Source organism: Halichoeres trimaculatus, unplaced genomic scaffold (genome assembly GCF_033239565.1).
Source record: "Halichoeres trimaculatus isolate MK-OKI-2021-1 unplaced genomic scaffold, fHalTri1.1 fHalTri1_scaffold_12, whole genome shotgun sequence".
NCBI lineage: Eukaryota > Metazoa > Chordata > Actinopteri > Labriformes > Labridae > Halichoeres > Halichoeres trimaculatus.
The window spans coordinates 10,494,189-10,513,807 of record NW_027437190.1 but is presented as its reverse complement, the minus strand read 5'-3'; the positions used below and the strand labels follow the sequence as shown (position 1 = coordinate 10,513,807).

The 19,619-nt window shown below is 40.0% G+C and overlaps 1 protein-coding gene across 3 annotated transcripts; it reads right to left on the bottom strand.

The window, feature by feature from the left end:
- Nucleotides 1-7,377: 7,377 nt before the first annotated feature.
- On the bottom strand, nt 7,378-16,854 carry LOC141800260 (riboflavin transporter 2-like). 3 transcript variants are annotated; one of them, XM_074682681.1, is made up of 4 exons: nt 16,707-16,854; nt 10,335-11,416; nt 10,061-10,184; nt 7,378-9,395 (listed from the first exon to the last, which is right to left on the bottom strand). In XM_074682681.1, the coding sequence occupies exons 2-4, from the start codon at nt 11,366-11,368 to the stop codon at nt 9,183-9,185; spliced, it is 1,371 nt and encodes a 456-aa protein (XP_074538782.1). In that variant the 5' UTR covers nt 11,369-11,416; nt 16,707-16,854; the 3' UTR covers nt 7,378-9,182. The 3 variants fall into 3 exon arrangements, with proteins under 3 accessions (XP_074538782.1, XP_074538783.1, XP_074538781.1); XM_074682682.1 differs by having other exon boundaries at nt 16,711-16,836; XM_074682680.1 differs by lacking the exon at nt 16,707-16,854 and adding an exon at nt 13,949-14,136.
- Between the last annotated feature and the right edge of the window lie 2,765 nt (nt 16,855-19,619).

The following is a 19,619-nucleotide window of genomic DNA, read 5'->3' as shown; positions in this document are numbered from 1 at the left end:
ATGGCTCACATGCATACAACGTGTGCGTTATTGTTTCAGTTACAGAGTGAAAACAGTGCAGCTTTAGGAAGGAATCATCTCTTAGAAGTACCTAAAATAATCAAAACAGGCACTCTGGAAGTCTTCATTCTGGATCAGGACAAAGCTGATAACCTTCATTTTAAATCCTAAAGTAGCCCATGACACTGACAGTCAAACCAAAAATACTTTTTAAATTTGAAAAAAAAAAAAAAAAAATCCAAAAGTTTTTTGTCCAGGTCCATCACAAATTAAGTAGATTTGGCTTTACTCATGTGAAAATGTCTTTGAATAGTTTACCAAATGAACCGACTGATAACTGATTAACAGACTGAGCGTATGATGGTCAGACCGACTGACATATGCAGGATCTGGTCATAGCAGTTGCAGCGCGTGCCTTTTCCCCCCCAGGGTCCACCTGCACACGGCACCTGGCAGAGGGCATGACTTAGAAGTTTCATTGTGGGCTTTTATAGTGTCTTTATGGCTCTGCCTCCTCCTCCATCGTATTCCCACAGAGCCCTTGATTTGGGCTTTTATAAAGTGAGTGCATAGGCACAGTGCTGGAGCTGCTGCCCTCCTCTCTAACCGGCCATCTGCAGGCAGTAAATCCTCAATATGCCTCTGTTATGAAGGGCATGTTGAGAGAACCAGGGGGTGGCTTTTAAGAGATAATTGCTTGACCATTCTTACAGACCTTTGATAGTTTTGTCCCTTAAGACAGTTCTTCGTGTGATCTATTTTTTTTCTTTTTGTCCCCTGAGTCTCTGATTGTTCTCTTTTCTTCTGAGACATACGTCAGCTGACTATAAACAGACGGTTTGTCAATTACCTGAAGGTAGATAAAGAAAGAAGATGAAGACCATATGTGTGTCTGTGTTTGAGCATGTGTTTACATGTGTTTTCTTTATCTGTTCAGGGTGGGGTTTGAAGGCTCCACAGGTGTACTCGGCCCTCTTTCACGGGGCCATTTCAAATGTGACAGGTCCAGCAGATGACCTGCTGACACGCAGACATGGTCACACGGTTGTGGACCAACAGACAAATCACCTTTTTAAAAGACACTTTAAGAGTCACCCAGAAAGGCAACCATATGTGTCCTGGAAAATCTTGTGCTGTCTTTTATTCTCCATCTGCAATCATTCAGCTTGATTTGCTTTCTCTTTTGAGATGCGTGAAATGTTGTGCAAGGTTTTATAAAATTTAGCAGCAGCACAGATGTTTGCGCTTAAGAAAAGTGAAAAGTGAGAATCAACTTTAATGGTCTGTTTATACGATGGCGACACGTGAGTTCTCTATTCTCTACATCAAAGTCGATGCATTCAAAAGCCTCTGAGTTCACTGTGAGAGCTCATTGATAAAAAGAAAATAAAACTCAAAGACATCCCGAGCAATCCTCCCTCCATTGTTTGCTGTAAATGTATCGGGACATATGCAGAATGTTTATGTTGAAGTACATTGTAGCACACATTAGGGATGCTCCTAATGGGCTACAGTAAAAGCCCTTGCTAGTCAAGAGTTCAGGCAGGTGCAGACTCTTACAGTAGATAAAGGAGCCTGGCACTGGAGATGAGTTCACGACAATCACTGTAAGGCTTTTAGACGCCTTCTCCAAGCTCAATCTTCATTTCCCCTGACACTGATTTTGCAATAAGGATCCGGAGAAAAGGGGAATGTCCATCTATTCATTTTAATGATCCCTCATTATTGACTGCTGGCAGGGAGGGGGCGGGCAAAGGTAATGATTCTTTGTCTTTGCTGGCCAATCACTCCTCTTAAAGGAATCAGACTCTAAATAAGGCCACTAATGGATGCCCAGTGTGACCTTAATCTGACCCCATGTAAACCTATGCGAACTGACTTCCCGACATGAAGGAGTGAGAGTTTTCTGCTTTAATCATTTCTCTTACTCAAACTTGGTTTGTTATGATAAGTCATAAAAGTATGAAGAATTGCAATCAGACTTTTCTAACCACAAATTCCTTGTGGTTTCTAAATGTCAAATGTTTTAACAAGAACAATCACTGGATATCAGTAAAACAAAAGAAAAAACAACAACACGGAAAAGCAGAGTATTTGCTTTCTACGTGAGGCCTGGAAGAAAATGTTTTGTGTTTCTGTTAAAGTTAAAGTAATCTGCATCTGTGAGGAAGTTTGAGGTGGTTTTAGAAACACAACAGTCAGAAGATAATATGTCTTATCTCTCATCTCTAGCCTCTACATGTCAAAGTTGTTTTTTCCAAAGTAAAGTCTCATTTAGCTCACTTCTGGTCCTGTGCTTTTTTCATAGCTACTGAAAATGAATCTGTGAGCTGTTTTATTTTGGACGGAAGTCTGTCAATTAACACTGCCTGACACCACGATGAATTTGCAGACTTATCCTAATCATTGGGGTCATGAACAGAGAGGTGGAGCATAGGTGTGCTCTTAACTTCCTGGGAAACAGCTCCAGTCAACTCAGTCACAAACAAACAATGCAAACCTAAAAAAGTCCTCATCCTTTATTTAATTTAACAGGTGTTTTTCTCTCATTACTTGAATGAATAAAGAAATTAGCTACATTATTTAAAAAAAAAAAAAAAAAAATGAACACAACAATGTTCATGACTGTGGCAATGAGAAAAATAGACATTTCCTGAATTTACCGTCATGAGTTGTTTTGAGGCCTAAGACAATTTTCCACATTGTGGACAAAAATATTCTATTCTATTCTATTCTATTCTATTCTATTCTATTCTATTCTATTGGGTTATAAATCTGGAATTTTAGCATTGTACTGTGCAGAGATGTCGTGGCTTTTGTAGCAAGCCTCTAGTGGATCCATGAGGAACTGCTTTTTTTTTTTTTTTTTTTTTGCACTTCTGCACAGGCTTCATTTTTGGGTGGGTGCCATTTGATGTTAGTCTGAAAAGACATCTGACTTAATTTCAGTCTCTTTTGTCAGTTTATCTACAATTAAAGATAAAGAAAAAATATCTTTAAAGTTTTGTTTTTCAAGCTTTTAAAAACAAGTTGCATTGTTTTTTTGTTTTTTTTTTATTCAATTGTGTTTAAACTTTCTTATTATTATTAAAGGTCATATTTAGTAACACCAAGCAGTCAAATTGAAGTTTCAAAAACATCCTTGCTCATCCCTCCAATCAGTGTAGCCAAAAAAATAAGATCTGTCAAGTTTGTAAACAACCCTCTGGAGCACTTTCTAAGCTTTCTTTATGCCCATATGTGAGTAGTTAGTTTTGTGCTTTTGTAGAAATGTGGCAGTGTAAGACAGCTCCCTCCAGAGACGTAAACTTGCACCTTATGTAGATGTAAAAGGCTCTGTAAACAACATACTGTTTTTATTGTCATGGGAATGACAATAATTTAAACATACTTATAAATATTGTACTCCATTTCTACCTCGTGTTCTGCTAAATGCTGCCAAATACAGCACATGTTGTCTTTGAGCTCTTCCTACTAGTAACTGTAAAGCTGAGTCACATTAAACTTCCTTTTTTTGTCTTTTAATAGAGTCGTTTTATAATTTTCCCCCTAAATTCAGTTTGTGTGCTCAGCTAGATGCTGGCCGAAGCTCTGCATCTAACAGATGGATTTCATTCTTCTCATCTGACTCTCAGCAACATGCTGCACTTTCCGAGATGTTGTCTGTTCTTTCAAAACCTTTCCCACCAAACTTTCTCAAGTTCAGAATGATCTGCCTCCACATCGTCTCTATCACATATTGATTTGGATGCCTTCAGCAAATGACTTTCAAGTGAAGAAAAAAGAGGAGAGAAAGCGATGTTGCACTTGAGAGCTGCAGATCACACTGATGTGCTGTATTCTCCTCTCTGACTGTAGCTCAGAGGTTTTCAAAGAAAATATCCTCCTGTTTATGCACAGAGCAAGGAGCCACGATAGCAAATTATTTAGCTTTTAATTCAGTATTTATGTGCGAGTGTGTGCACATCTCAGCCCGTCTGAGCTGTCATCAGTCTGTCAAGGTAATGAACCCTACTTTACTGCAGCCTCCAACAGCTCTTTAAGGCCTACTTCACACCACCGAAGAAATACACTCAGGTATTAGTTGTTTTGCCTGGACGGTCCACTGGATGATGGGTGGGCGGGGATGTTATTAGGAGCGTTCATCTACAAGGCTCCCCAAGCCATACTATACTGAAACTGACCACAAGACAACCCTATCATCCTCAAAGATTACCTGTCTCCTGCACTGTATATGAATGTTTTATCATAAAAGCTTTTCTTTTTTGCTAAGTGCCTCCTTGAGTGTTTGCTTTTAACTTTTGATTACTTTATGTCTTGTTGTGAAGAAGAAAAAACAAAAGGGCCCGGGCCATTTGAATATAATGGACATAACGGGAAAGGTAGTCTCTGTTGCTTCATTGAAGCGATATATCACGGCGGTGTAATCCAACACAGCGGGTGCAAAAAAGTTTTCAGAAAGTGGTAATTTCAGGGCACTGGAGTAAGCAGATTGTAAAAGTTTTCATCCCGGCATCGTCAAAGCGGGCCGAGCAGGTGGAGATACTCAAGGGAGAAAACAGACATGACACAATCATATAAATAAAACAGTTTGACAGGCTTTGTATGGGATCCATATGTTTCCGTCTGTGAGGAAATATAGGATGTCATGCATTACCATGTAAAAAGACTCATTTACAACCATTAAAAGCAAACCAATTCACCATATCAGCGTTTGATGTGGCGGATCACTTCTCATGTGCCTCAGTTTTTATATGATAGCTGAGTTTCTCTCTTTATATAGCCTTGAGTCATTTAGAAGAAAAAATATTTTTCTCTCGTTTGGTCTAGACGTTGAGGTTTCCAGGCTGGAGCCCCCCTCCTGCTCCTCAAGGTTTTACCAGACGTCGCGTTGTGAGAGGGGAATGGTCGATTGCATAACGGAAGGCGAGACTTGATCGTTCCTGGCCTTCTCACAAAATTCAATCATTCTCTGCATACTCCAATCCCATGACGGCCCATTAAAGAGCAGCGCGGGCTAGGATTTCCCCTCATGTGTTTTAAATTGAAATTACGGTCACAAAGTCTGCCATATGCATGAATCGAGATGGACAAGGAGCTTGGGGAGAGGGAGATATCAAAATAATCGGACAGATGGAGAAAAGGACAGAGGCAGGCAGAAAGATAAGAAAAACTCCTGTCCCTTCTTTTCTCTCATTATGTGACTTGTGTCATCATCGTACCACCCACATTCAGTTGAGCAGACTGTCTGAATCTACATGCCACATTTCGTAGTATTAAAGGGAAATCCTGCACAAATCAACTTTATCATGACCATTTTCCCATCTTTGATAAATCCTCCAGAACATGCCTGCAGCTTTTAAACTCAGCACACCATAAGTCATAGAAGCTACGAGAAGCGATAAGGAGAAAAGGTGAAGTATGAGACATCAGGAGATGATCAAGCCAGATGTTCTTTGAGGAACCACTGGGATCTGAATCAGACTCTGACTGGCCATGAGTTCCTCATTCTAATTTGTCCCTCCAGACTTGGATAAGACACACACACACACACACACACACACACACAGACACACACACACTTACATGACCCCCGTTTTAGCACTAGGAGGATCTTATACTGAAGAGACACTGATGACCTCTTTAAACCCCCCACAATCATTCAACACTTTTCAACAGCTCTAAAGTTTTGGAGAAAACAAACCTGTGCAGCAAAATAGAGATAAATCAACTTACTTTTCTGTTTTGACAAAATAGGAAAAAAAAAAAAGTAGGATAAAACCGATAACACAGATTTATTTCATCCAGAATCTTTCTTTACCCATTTTGCTTTTGTGACTCGACCTGGAGACACTTGTATCTCAAAGCTCTAGTGCACAGGTGGACTCAGGTCCTTTCGATGATCTTAAGTCAGACAGCGACCTCTAGTGTTACTGTTAGAAACTTGCAGTGCAGTAGCTCTCAGTTTAACAATATTCTGTACTCATTTTTTTTTTTTTTTTTTTTAAACTTCACCTTGAAAAACAGAAGACTAGCAAAGTAATAACTGAAATACTAAATGCCAATGTGAAGAACACAAAGAAATCATGTTTTTTTCAGTGGGAAATTTCAGCAATACATAACATTTAAACATTTTAAATGGTTAAGATAAATTGAAAAACTGGCGTAAATGTCATAATGTCACATCCTAGTATTCTTATCAACAGTTGTGCACTGCTGTATAAAAACTCAATGAGTACAACAACTTATTGGCTCCAACAGATTCATGGTTTTCAGCAAATGCTTTAGCCCATTTTGTCTTCAGGTGAAAGAGTTGTGCAGAATAACTGCTGACTATGGGTTGGAATGAACATTATCACAAACAGTTAACTTGTGTTTAAGCCCATGCTCTGTCACTCTCCAGTTTAGCTTTCTTCTGCTCTGACATCTGTTTTCCATTTGACAGTTCAGCTTCATTGTCCACCATTACTACAAAATAAATCCCAGACGTCTTTTTCATCAAGGAAAAACTCAGAGCTTTTTTTTCACTGCTAAACTGGCATAGCATTATCATTGAGATTTTTGTCTATGGGCCTTGAATGGATTGATTAAGACTGTTTTATACCATAACAATTGTATCATTTTATTTTTACTTGTAATTTTCGGGTCGAATTGGTTACTGGTATTTAATTCTATTTTATGAAGTATAATATTTCTTGAAAATTTTTGTTCTTTTTTTCTCTAAAGCACTTTGGTCAAACCTTGGTTGTTTTACATGTGAAATGTGAATAAACTGAAATCTACTTGACTTGGTTGAGTCATTCACAGATACTGAGAAACATCATTTAGAAAAACTTTTTTTTTTTTTTTTTTTAAAAAGGGAAAACTGTACATACATATGTTTTTTCTTGAGTTGATGTCAGTCTGGTGTCAGTTTATGCTAATGTTTCTGTAGGGCACATGTATATTTCTTGTACTATGACAGCTGATGTGCTGATGATACATTGTGGTGGTGGAATCCACTGTGGCAAAAAGCTCTGGTCCAGACGATCAGCACAAGGGTATGATGGTTTCTGCTTTTCCTTGTACTTCTTTCTCCTTACTTCATTGTATTTGTATATCTCTGTGTATTTATGTGTGCCATGTAAAAAATAATAATACAATTAATATTAAAACCCAAGCTTTGAAAATAATTTTTACCATTTATATCTCTATAGTTGACCCTCCCCTTGTGTTGGTTATCTTTTGGCTGCCCCAGTCATGCAAAAAAACAAATGATTTAAAGAGAAAAAAAAAAGAAAAAAAAAAACCCTGCTGATGTTCATTTGGGATGAAGTTTTTGTGTAAGTAAATTTATACTGTAAGTCACTCATTTTTGAAGCTTTGTTTTATTTGGTATTTTTTAACAGTTTCTCCACTAAAATAACAAATACAAAGCAAACAATCCTGTAATCAAAAAATACAGCTCTTTCAGTGTCTCAGTTTAAGGCACATTTCAAGCCAAAAGTACCATCTGTTCTTACAAAAGCAAAATCAATCAATAACACTTTCACATTGTGCTAACAGTTCAAGTAAATTGGCTTTGACTTCTCGGTTGAGAAGGAAGTGTCATTTACACAGCAACAAAGTGGTCATGTACTCTGCCCTACAAAGGCAAAGTACAGTAACTACACAAACAGTGAGACTGAGAAAAATGCCTTCAACGTTTTTTTGGACTGTCCGGAAAAGTATGCTGTATGTAGAAGTGTTGATGCATTCAAGTGATATCTTTTACAAAAGAAATACTTAAAAAATAGAAAAGAATAATCACAACCATGATGTGATATGACCTCAAAAATCCAGAAACTGCACTATGCCTTTACCATACTTGTAACGACTTGACATGTATCACACAGGCATTTAGCAGCGACGACAATGCACATGTCATAATTTATCATGTATCTTTTTTTTTTTTTTCTTTTTGGAAGAAAGTGTTTTCACACAGTTTTTCTAGCGTAACTTTTTGATGCAGAGAGTAACTTTAGAGGTGGATTTTGAACCACACCTGGCAACCCTGCTTTTAGTAGTGCCTCAGCAAAAGCTGCTGCAGATCCTTCTATACTGAGTTTTAACATCCTGGGAGCACCTGTATTCTAATGTACTGTCACTCCTCTGTGTTTTGGGACAAATATGGTTTTGGAGACCAGACTGGAGTGATGACTTTGATATTTATGTTGCTTAACTGTTGGATGTGCATTTTCCACCGCGTTGGAGTAACACCCGTCCATGGATGAAGGAGAGGTCCTAGTTGAGTTATTTGAAACACACTAATGGGACTATCATGCGTTTGTGGAGTGGATATTGCCATCAAGAATGCGGGTAGGCTACATGGTCAGTTTTGCTATCTTTTTCTGATGCTAGCAATTAGCAAGCTAATCTTTTTGCTAACCGCTTACATTATTACTATTTCTGAGAGTAGCGTCCTTGGCTTACTCTGTCTTACCGACCTTTGATATTTATGTTTTAATGCAAGATCAACCATCTTCTAGCCCAGGAATCATGCTATTAGTGCTTTACTGATACATTTTCTGGCGTTAAGTGTTTGTCTGTAAGGGAGTGTTCATTTGCTGGCTGTCAAAAATAAAAAGACAATGCACCAACGTATCTATAGAGAAACCCTAGTTACAGTCAAACTGCAGTAGATAGGGCTACTGTGCTCTGACTTGATAAAGCAGTGTTGTAGTCTGGCCGTTACACCGTTTTTAGAGTGTGTCCGTAGAACCTACTGTTTGGCTTGGTTTTTGACTGGATTTTGCAGATACTGCAAACTTAACACCCATTTTTCCTGAAACAGAACATAATTACCGCCAAAGTTCAGCTTCAGTTCAGCTTTGAGCAAATGTTTAGGCCATAGTTACTGCACTTTGCCTTTGTAAGAAAGTACAGTCTCACACAATCATAATTTAGGTTTCACTTAGTCCTTAGTCCATAAGGAAATAAATACACCACATTAGTCACAACTCTTCATTTTGACTCTGATAAGAGTTTAAATGTTCAAAAACATCAGGGGTTTTGGATTGTAACAGTTCGTACCACTCAACTGTAGAAAAATAACATGTAAAGCTCATGACTGCAATGAGTTCAGTGCTGCTAAAATAAGCTCAAGTTATGTTTCACTTCTGTACAACAGTGCTTACACAGTCTATAACTTTAACATAGGTTTACTATATTGGACACTTAGTGTTGCAAGCATCACCTGACTTAAAAAGTCCATAGACACTGACCAGGGGGAACATAGATAAAGCCCCAACCATGGAGCCCAACTGCACGACTGCTCCACACCACACGAGGGCGCTGTGGCCTTCATCCCTCAGAATCACCCCAATGATGACCTTTACATATGACAGGGAGAGAACAAACAGGATCCAGGCCAGCACCTACAATAAAGAAGTGGTAAATATTAGCGCTCAAGAGAACTAGAACCTAGGTGCATAAAACATTAACAAAAAAACCCATCACAGAATACTGGAGGAAAAAAAATTCACTGTTTTTTTAAGTATTTATTTTGTAGTTAAAGAATCTGCTTAATCTGTTGCTTTGACTCTGTTATCACAGGCTCCTTTTTATGCAGGCTAATGTTGCATCCGCCACTGGATTATACAAGTCGGACAAGAAAATTCAGGGAAAATGTAAAAAATAATAAAAACAAAAGTAACTGAGGAGTCTCTTCTGCTGTACTCCTTGACAAACACTTCAATATTTTGTCAGCAGGACCATTAAATTAACTCGGTAGACAGGCTGCTTCTGGTTCCAAAATGTGTTACCAACATGTACTTTCGCTTCATTTTCTCACAGCTGAAGGAGATGCAAGGTATTTTGCCTATATCTTTGCAGTCAGTTGGTTGATAGTGTTCATGTAAGACAGGATTCCAGTTAACAATGCTTTGACCATATTGCACTTCCAAATGATCAAATTAGTTGATGGTGCTTTGGTTCTTGTCAGTAGTCAACCCTATTTGCAAGTTAAAACGTTCCCTATGAAGTACACAGCAGCTAACTGATACATATCTGTGTCTCACTTTAGAAGAACAAAGAGTCTTACTATGACTGCAGTTCCAGAGGCAGTGTTGACCATCAGGGGGCAGGGACTGAGAGCAGCCATGGCCATGATGTAGGCACCAAATCCAGTCCCAATCATGCTCAGGAAAGCCATAAAAAAGAGAGACCTGACAACAAAAATCAATCATATTGCACAGTTCAGTGCTGATTTTCACAGAGAGTAACACTCCTAATAGAAACATATCTGTGCTGCAGTTTGAATGAATTTATTACTCACGAATTTTAGTAAAAGAGAGGATATCAGGTAGTCACTTTACCTGATTGGAACAAACATGGCGATGAAGCAGGCCACAGGGTTGGCAACAGCTGCCATGGTGGCAGCCAGATGGTAGGCCTTGTTCCCATAAGGCAGACATGAGTAGGACTGGACTGAGGGCAGCACTGCATTAGTCAGAGCATTGACCCAGGCCAGTACCACAAAAATGAACAACACCTCCAGGCTGCTGTATGTCCCCTTCCCAAAAGAGCTCCTTGGCTCCCTGACAGCCTCCAGGTGGCCCAGCATGGGCTTCTGCTCTGGTGTCTGGGCGTGCAGAGACAGACCCTGTTCCCTTTTCCCTGGAGCCAGATCACCACTGAAGTACAGGTCGTTGTTCCTCTCACGGGCCACAGCTGGGTGATGGTTTAGCAGAATGAAGGCGACCAAGCACACAATCATCATCGCACTTAGAAACACGAAGAAGACCTGGGCAGAGAATTTAGCTGGCTGGTAGATGGCTTGAAGCTCTCCACTACCAGCCATTGTTGTGTTGTCAAGTGTTTTGTTGACAGCATCTGTCAAAGAAGCATTCTGGCAGTGGACTACACCAACACCCTGAATCAGGGCCACCAGAGCAGGCACCAGTCCACTGAGGCCTTCGCCTGCAAAGTAAGTGGTAAGGTACTGTGGACGAAGCCTCATCATGAAAGGCAGAAAAGTAACAGAGGAGGTGCAGTCCACCACTGAGAGCAGAAAGCTTAACACCAGCAGGGGTACGCTGTGCAAAGAGCCCCCGATTGTCACTGTGTGCCTCCAGAAGAAGGCCAGCAGGAATGATGCAACGATCCCCAACCCAACAATGCAGTAGATCACCGGCCGCTCATCCAGAGCCCCTGGGCGAAAGCGGTGCATGAGAGTGATAAAAAGAGGGCCTATGTTGGCCATCTGGATGAGGACTGTGAGGTAGGATGGAAGATACCAGCCCTCCGGGATCTCTGGCACAACCAGGGGCAGCTCCACCCACATCCCGTTGATTGCCACCCAGGAGCCCATACCGAACAGACAGGCCAGGACATGAGTCAGCAGCGACATGATGGAGAGATTATGAAGGAATGAGGTAATTCAGGAAATGTTCACAATCTGAAATGAAAACAACAAAGAGAAACACTGTTAATTTCTACTCAGCTAATTATAGTTTAAAATAAAGCTGAAATTATACATTAGTATTTGATTGGGTTTCCTTTTAGCATATAATACAAAGCTGATTTTGTTCATGGTTTTAAAATTGTTGGTTCATTCAAAAATAACCTTAAATGAACATTTTAACTTGATGACAATGCTACCTAAAATGCATTAACCTCAGGCCCCGTTTACATGACAATGTGAAAAAATTCTGCGTTTACACAGAAATGCCAGGAGACTGAAAACGCTGTAGTAAGCATGCCAGGCCTGTGGGTGGCGCTATAACTATCTTGTCCAAAAGCTGCTTTTGGGAGATCTCCACCAAAGGAGAGTTGAGCTGATCATCTGGTGTATTGGTGAATACCAAGTGCAGAAGTGGAGCAACAGATGCTCATTTTGTTGACAGATAGTCAGCAGATTCCGCAGATTGAGCAGCACAAGCAGAACATGGTAGTTCGCGACAATTGTAATAATGGTACTGTTGTCCTGTTGTATGCGCTCGCACGAAGCGGAGTGTGACGTCAGCGTTTCCACTAAAAATGCCGGGCTCAATGTTTACCCGACAGCGGTGTTGGTAGCGTTTCAGAAAAATCCCACTCTGGAGGCCGTTTTCGAAAATTAGCGTTTTAGGTCAGCTAAAATGCCATCTCCCTGTAAACGCGAGGCTGAACGCAACAAAACCTCTGCGCTTCACCCTAAAACTGGTGTTGCGTAAATGGCCCCTCAATGTGGCAGTATGCTGTAGTGTCTTTGTGCTAAGCAGGTTATTTTGGTCATCGGGCTAGTGAAACAGTGCATGGAGAATGAAAGGTGCATTGTCTAGTGTTTAGAGGCAGCAAAACAGAACAGACTTGGTGTAAATGAATACAAATAACTTTTAAATTGGTCTTAACAAACCTAAATATAAAAGATGTTTTCTTTGATGATGTGTTCACTCAGAATGATGAGTCAGTATTATCTATATGGTGGCTGAGGTCCTCTTCAATGGAGGCTGCCATCTTACAGTGCCATGTTTGTACAGTAACACAGGACGAACCAACTGTTAACTGTTTGTACTAAGTGGGTATCTGCACAAAATTCACTAGATGGAGCAGAAAAATGGTGGACATTTAGCGCAACAGAACGTGTGTTAATAGATGTTTTTGGATCCTCCTGTCTGCGAGGGCCACCATAACTCAACCAACCGAAGGAGTTAGCAAGGGAGCATTTTAGTCTAGAGTCTGACACAGAAATCATTAAATACACCCATTTCAACACACTGCCTTTAAGTTTTGAAGAAAGGATGCTCTCACTTTGTGAGGCTGCGCCTAAGGCCAGTGCTGTTTGAGCTAAATGCTAACATCAGTAAAAACCTCATTAATATTAGCATGCCATCCCTAAACCCAAGTCAAGAGCCAGCTGAAATGTAACTTTCTACAGGTACAGTCATGAGGGATAAAAGTCTAACTAGATTTTGAAGTAAAGATGTGCCCAAGTGCCTAACATGCTAACAAAAAAACTTCTAAAATTTGAGGTGATCATCTGTTACAGTTATTGTAGAAATTTTCACTTTATCATCGCTAACATGCCAGCACTTGCTAGTCTGATTTGCTCAAGCTGAAGCACATGGTAACATCATCATGTACTTTTTCACAGTTACTCAGTAATAAACCAAAGTATTGGACACATTAAATGTTACAACAGTGTGATGCTTGCTAAGATTATCAACCATTAATGACGTTTTGAGGGGAGTTCTTAATTGAGTAATCACAGAAAAGCTGTGTTACATATCTTTCACTGTGTACAAAAGCTAATACCCATGTGACCGAGGCTGACCTTCATAGACTCCCCTTACGCTACCTCTTGTTCTGTCCCCCTCTCCTGTACCATTTGGCGCGGGATGACTGACCTTTCCCTTACTGACACACTGCTGCCAAAAAAAGCACCATGTGGTCGTGACATAAACACAAAACACATCAAGAGGAAGGTAATACGAAGCTGCATCATGTAACAACATTGTGACTCTTATTTGAAGCACTGGCTCTTTGTGATACCAATGAACACATCATAAAAACTCATGAACACACATGAGGCATTTCTATAGTATGACTGAAATGAGATATACTAATGTCATTCAATGTCAAACACGCAGTTCAAAATTGAAAAAAGACTCAAACCCTGATGGATCAGGTATAAAAGAGACAGATACTAATGTTGTGTTCCTTTTTATGGACTAAAAATAAAGGTATCTTGTCCCAGTTCCTAAGAAAATAACAAGCTGTTATGTGTGTGAACACTATTTTTAAGAAACTATTCAGATGTTATGGAGGCCAACTGTTAAAACTTCCTGTGTATCTAAAGTATTCTCCATTCTTTGTATCAATTATTAAACAGATGTATGGAGATGTGAGCCTTGTGTTTCAAGGATCACCAGGAAATACTCTAATCCTAAGGCCTACTTCCGTGTACTACTTCCACACTACCATAAGGTTACAAAACACATAACCTTACCTCATTCAGAGCATAGCCAGGGACAGACTGATCCCCTCTTTCCCCCTGTCCATTCAAAAACCCTCACTCCATCGTGATCACAGTTTTTTGTTACATCAGCCGCAAGTATGCGTGTGTTTGCTTTCCCTCCCCCTTTTCTCCTCCACACACTCTATCCACAAGCTGACACTCTGCTTCCGTGTCCTGGCTGCACTTGACGTGGGAGGGACTACACAGGCGCACATGCTTCTTACTACCATGCCACTGTGAATGCCCTCCTATTGGAGGTTGGTTTCAAAACCAGGCAGCCATATGCTGACAGCCTGCAGAGGGCTCATTGATAGGAGGAAAGAGAGTGGAGAGGGTTGTCTGTCTGAGTAATGCTCCTCCTTTGGCTTCTCCCTCCACCAATCAGCATGGGATCTAGTTGCTTGTCCCCCTTTTTTACAACCAGACTGCTCTGAGAGTGAGAAGGTTGGTTACACACTTAAGGAGTTGTGCACTTGATAGAGGAAACACCTCAGAGCTCCTTCCTTTTTGTAAAGCTGAGTTTATTTCCTCTCTCTGCTGAGCTTCTATTGGCTGCTCTGATGATCTGATTTCACAATAACCTGAGGTGTGAGTACAATCACTCCACTGGGAGGACCAGTTCATCAGGTTCAGCTGTAACACCGCCCACATGTCCCTGCCGTGTAGAATTTTATAATAATCAGCTTATACGGAAACCTTTGCACAGTTTAGTATGTTTGTTTAAGCTAATGTAAAAAAAAAAGCTTAACACAGGCAGACCCTCCTCCTAATTAGTGAGTCACTTTTCACACAGTTGCTGTAAGGTAGAGCATTCTGTTTGTTCTGTTGTATAAGAGGTGTATTTCCTAAGTGTTTTCCTACAGCTTAGAGCTCAGGTGTCCTAAATCCAGTGACATTTTTTGTGGCCTAAAAAAAGTTGTCTGTCCCCCAGGCTTTCAACTCCATAATCAAAAGCAGGGGTTGCTTGAGATGTCCAAATGTCCTCCTCCTCCTTATTCACCCATTGAGCTCCTCAGTGAGGTCAAGGACAACATGACAAGGCCAGTAACTAGGGATGCACAATATTGTTTTTTTTGTTTTTTTTTGTTTTTCAGATTTAATATTTAACAATATATTAAATATTTATTTAGCCAATTCAGATACGGATACCTGTATTTTTCCTGCGCACATAATTGTAGAGATTACCGACTCCCTTGTGTTTTGGAAGTAGCATATTGTATTATGGTGAACACTCCTATCACATTTTTTATGTAATATTTATTTCTTGCGCAAAATCAGAAACATAACTGTATTAATTAATTAAAATTGCTTTCAGACAAAAAATCTAAAAGGTAAATCCTACTTGAAAGCTAGATGATGTTCTTGCTGAGGAAAATACCCACATTACCCACAACCATGGCAAATTTGGCCAATTTCACAATTGAAAGGTAAACATAATATTTGTTTACAGGGAACATATGAGAAGTGCAACCCCATTTGAATAAAATTGTTTTGATTGGAAATTTGCCAAAAGTAGTCCGATACATGTAGGCTACCTTAAAGGCTGCAGCTTAATCCAAGTTTAACTTAAAACGGGAGACAAATATGGCTCTACATAATCTGAACTGTGCAAACAAAATCACAAAAAGTGCAAAAAAATATCTGCAGCTTCAGCTTGTGTTATTGGTTCATTATATCGGCGAGATTTGGTGTGTTGGCCGATATCCGATGTGCCGATAATATCATGCATCCCTACTAGCTACCCTGACTCCTCCTATTTGACCTCCTACTACCATCACAGCAAGCTTGCTTTATGGAGTCTAAAATAGCAGGAACGTTAGCCGCACCCACATCTCACAACCAGGGAGCCAGATTAGTTGTTTCAGCTTCATACACCTTAACAAACCCCCACAAACAAACCAAGAATCTCCACAGCCACACAGAACTGTCGATGAACTGTCGCTGTCTCATGGGACATTTTCAGTTGATTGTATGATTCTGAGTGAAAAGCCCTTTTGTAAAAACTTCAGAGGAACTTTTAACATAATTAGTATCAGTCAAATTTAACTTTAATTTTTTTATTTTCTAATTTCCATATGTGATTTTTTAACTTCTCTGAAGAGCATTTTTCACATGTGTCCTTCAGAGATCTGAAAACAAACCTCGAAAGCTCCCATGAATCTGTGCAGATATTTCCAAAGAAAGTCATAACAGTCACTTCCTCAAGGTTGTCGTCAACTACTAAAAGAAATCTGTCATGACAAGGCTGAGAGTGTAGGAGAAACTACAATTAACAGCAGACAGCAACAGAGAAGCAAAAATTATCAGCTAAAATTATTTTACCTGTATGATATAAATAAATAGATGAAAAGTACATATGGTTAATCTATTGTTTTACAGCTGTTATACTGCAGTTTATAGCCTGTCTAGTCATTATGTGTATAACATTATATGCTCAGGATGAAAATCTCTGTTTTTTTGAAGTAATGTGACATAAAAATGGTTTACAGTTCGTTTGCCCTTTTGTTGTCATGGGATGATGCAAGTATGGAGTTTGGAGACCTGCTGAGATCAGCTGAGTTTGGTGACATAAAAGCAGTAGCATGAAATCTAAACTAACATTTATTGGCATTTTAAAACTTTGATCTCAAACTTCTTTGCCGAAGAAACCAGATAAATAAATTTCTCACTGTCTCACCATAAACTTAATCAATGTGACATGTTAAATCACATTGTTTCATCATTCTGAATTACACAAGATAGCACCTACCTGCCTGTGGGTATGGATGTGAGGCGTCAGCTCCGGGGAGACGTTACACAAGGGCAGCGTTGTCTGCTGGGCGTCACAGCACAGTGGCCCTCTGATGTTTCTGTCTTATGAACACACATTGTGAGCACTGCTTGAACTTTACTACTCTCTCAATCTGTGTCATGTGACTGTAGAGGGCTGAGCCAGGGGTCCAGTTTGGGAAACCTCAGCAGGGGTGGGTGCAGGAAGGCGAATAAGGACAGTGAGAAGAAAGGACAGACAATGGATAACAGACAGGTAGTTTAGTGAACTGATAGTACAGAAAAAGGGAGAAAGGCATAAAATGATGAGTCTAAGTCATTTGTTCTGTGGTGTGTTTGTAGAGTGCTCCTGCCATGGGCAGTTTAGCCAACCAGAAGATGACTCTGGACAGCTTTGGGTTCTTTCTGGGTGGGTGTTTGGTCGGGGTCAGTCCAGCTTTTGTTTGGCTCAAATTCCAGCCCAAACGAATGACCCCTGTGGAGTGTGGAGCTCCAGCTTCATGGTCTTTCATTCCTTTGCTTTGTGCCCTGACTGGCACTGAGTGTTCCCTCCATGAACATAACAACATCTCTGTTCAGACTCATGACATTCAAGCATATTAATCCTGATTTAGAGAATTAAAATGTTTTCAGCCTTCTGGATGAGTGGTTTCAATGCAGCTTTAACTGGTTTGAAATGACAAGAGTTATTACTCTATGCATGTCTTGTTTTCTTTTTTTGGGTTTCGTGTTTTCAGTTTGACAGTGACATTCTGGTAAATTATTGCTAGTAAAGGAAAAAACAAAGATTGATTAATGGCTATAAAGATGTTTCCCAGAAGTATTAGTCCTAAGGTAGCAATGACACAGCAAAAAATTGAATTAAGAGTAGCATGACTCCACAGCTGTTTGCAGTACCAAGCACTGTTTCCACAGTGTTACTTTTCAGATGCAGTAAAAGAGTGTTTGCACTGACGATTTGTGTATTTACCCGTATGTGCAGCCATATTGGAGGTAGAGGAATGTGATTTGCAATAGGTTTCAGTGGTCAAAAGTATGTTATATGTTTTTCTCAGTCTGATTGGTGCAGCAATAATTTACTATTTTGTGCAACAATAGTCCAATATACCTGCAAGCTCATTTTCGTTCTGTTATGAGAGTGCCTCCAACATGGCCGATCTCGAGTTGCGGCCACGTGAAAACACTCTATAGCATACCAATTACAGAAATTTCAATGGCCTTCTCATTTTTGCCTTTACATCAAATAGCCAACAGCTTTATGACTTTAATCATCCAACAACTCTGTCATAAGGTCACGCCACACAAGCAACCTGGGAGAAAAGAATCATTAGCATAATCATTCAGGTGTAAGCTTACTGCCTGTGAAACACTAGTATTGCTCTTCTCTTCCAAAGGTGAAGGACAATCCTCCACAAAGTACCAAACAAAACAAAACTTTACCTTTAAGCTACCCCCACCCATTGGGTGGCTTACTGTAGCATTTGCCTGCTGCATTTACATTACAAGATATATGAACTGCAAAAAAAAGAGTTCAGCTAGAAAGCATTCCTTGCCTCTCTGAAGCTATCCTTTCAATTAAAATGATAAAAAATATAACTTGAAAAAACACCCTACAATGTTAGGTGCTCCTTGTTATATGTTTTTTTGGTGCCTGTCTAGGAGAGTTAAAACATGTTTTATCACCCAATTAGAGAATCACAAGATCACAAGTTCTAATGGATCTGTTAATAGCGTGGGGTATGATCGCAGTGGGAACCAAAAATAGCATTAAACAAGCATTTAAACCATCACATCAAAGCATCACGATGAAAATCATCAAAGCTGTGTCTGTTTTTCATCTCACGTCCCAACTGATGTCTCACTGAAAGACCTCAGCACTCAAACCTAACAATCCATCATTTGTGAGCAGAAGACTCTGATGTCCATTCACGGGACAGAGCTGTTTGATAAAACCTGAACACTGTGCAGGCTGCTCCAGTGACCTGCAGTCAGGGTGAATGTTGTTATAGAAGTACAATACTCTGCTTTCTTTCTCAGAAACGCTGGACTCTGTGTTTAAACTAATATGTCTGTGTTTTAGGTACTGCATGTACAGTGTGGTGTCTGAAAGAGTTCCTTGTTAAACATCAACAGGAGGGGAACTCGATCTGGATACTCACAGAGGGAAGTTCTGCCTGTGAGAATTTATCTTTAAATATGAGACCAAACAGACACCATGAAGGACTGACCTTTCTCCTCATTCTTCTCCTGTCTACTATCATTGTGACCTGTTTCTAAAAAATTAAACCCAGCATTCAGGAGTTTTCAGAATGTGGGATGAATAGTCTAAATTAATCGATTCACTTTAGTGGGATTCAGTGCATTGCCCTCACACCTCTTTCTGTAGGCGTTAGGCACCAAAAACTCTCTGTATAAGGTTGTAGAGATACGCTTTCACTAGAGATCACTAGAGTAGTTTGTCAGACTTTATTAGCTTTCAGCTAGGGTAATAATAGTGTGGTTTAACTATACTTAGAAAGGTAAACATGACTTTTTGTATTAAGTAATTTACCTTCTGTGTTTGGGTCTTAAGACATGGCCTCAAGTATGGCAATCGCAGAGTCCATGGTCAATGACATGCTGGTAGATGCCTGGTGGTGGCCCAGTAGGGTACCTAGGCAGTTGTACCCCTTGCTTGTCCTCCAGGCAGAGCTGCTATGGCTGTTGTGATCTGTTATTTTCTTGTAGTCCTGTTTCAGCTTGCTTAGGATTTCTTTTACTTGCTTTGCCTTGTGGGAAATGTTGAGCTTGGTCAATCAACTTGGGGTTTTGGCGTAAACATAATGGTAATGTTCTCGGTGAAAATGGAGAGCGGGCTTGAGCCTTCAAGTCTGCCCATCCGTCAAGTGTTCTT

Coding starts and splice junctions, on each gene's coding strand:
- LOC141800260 (XM_074682681.1), bottom strand. CDS start 11,368: ATGTCGCTGCTGACTCATGTCCTGGCCTGTCTGTTCGGTATGGGCTCC. Junction 10,185..10,334: donor GCCATGTTTGTTCCAATCAG/GTAAAGTGACTA, acceptor TTTTGTTGTCAG/GTCTCTCTTTTTTATGGCTT. Junction 9,396..10,060: donor CCTCTGGAACTGCAGTCATA/GTAAGACTCTTT, acceptor TCTTTATTGTAG/GTGCTGGCCTGGATCCTGTT.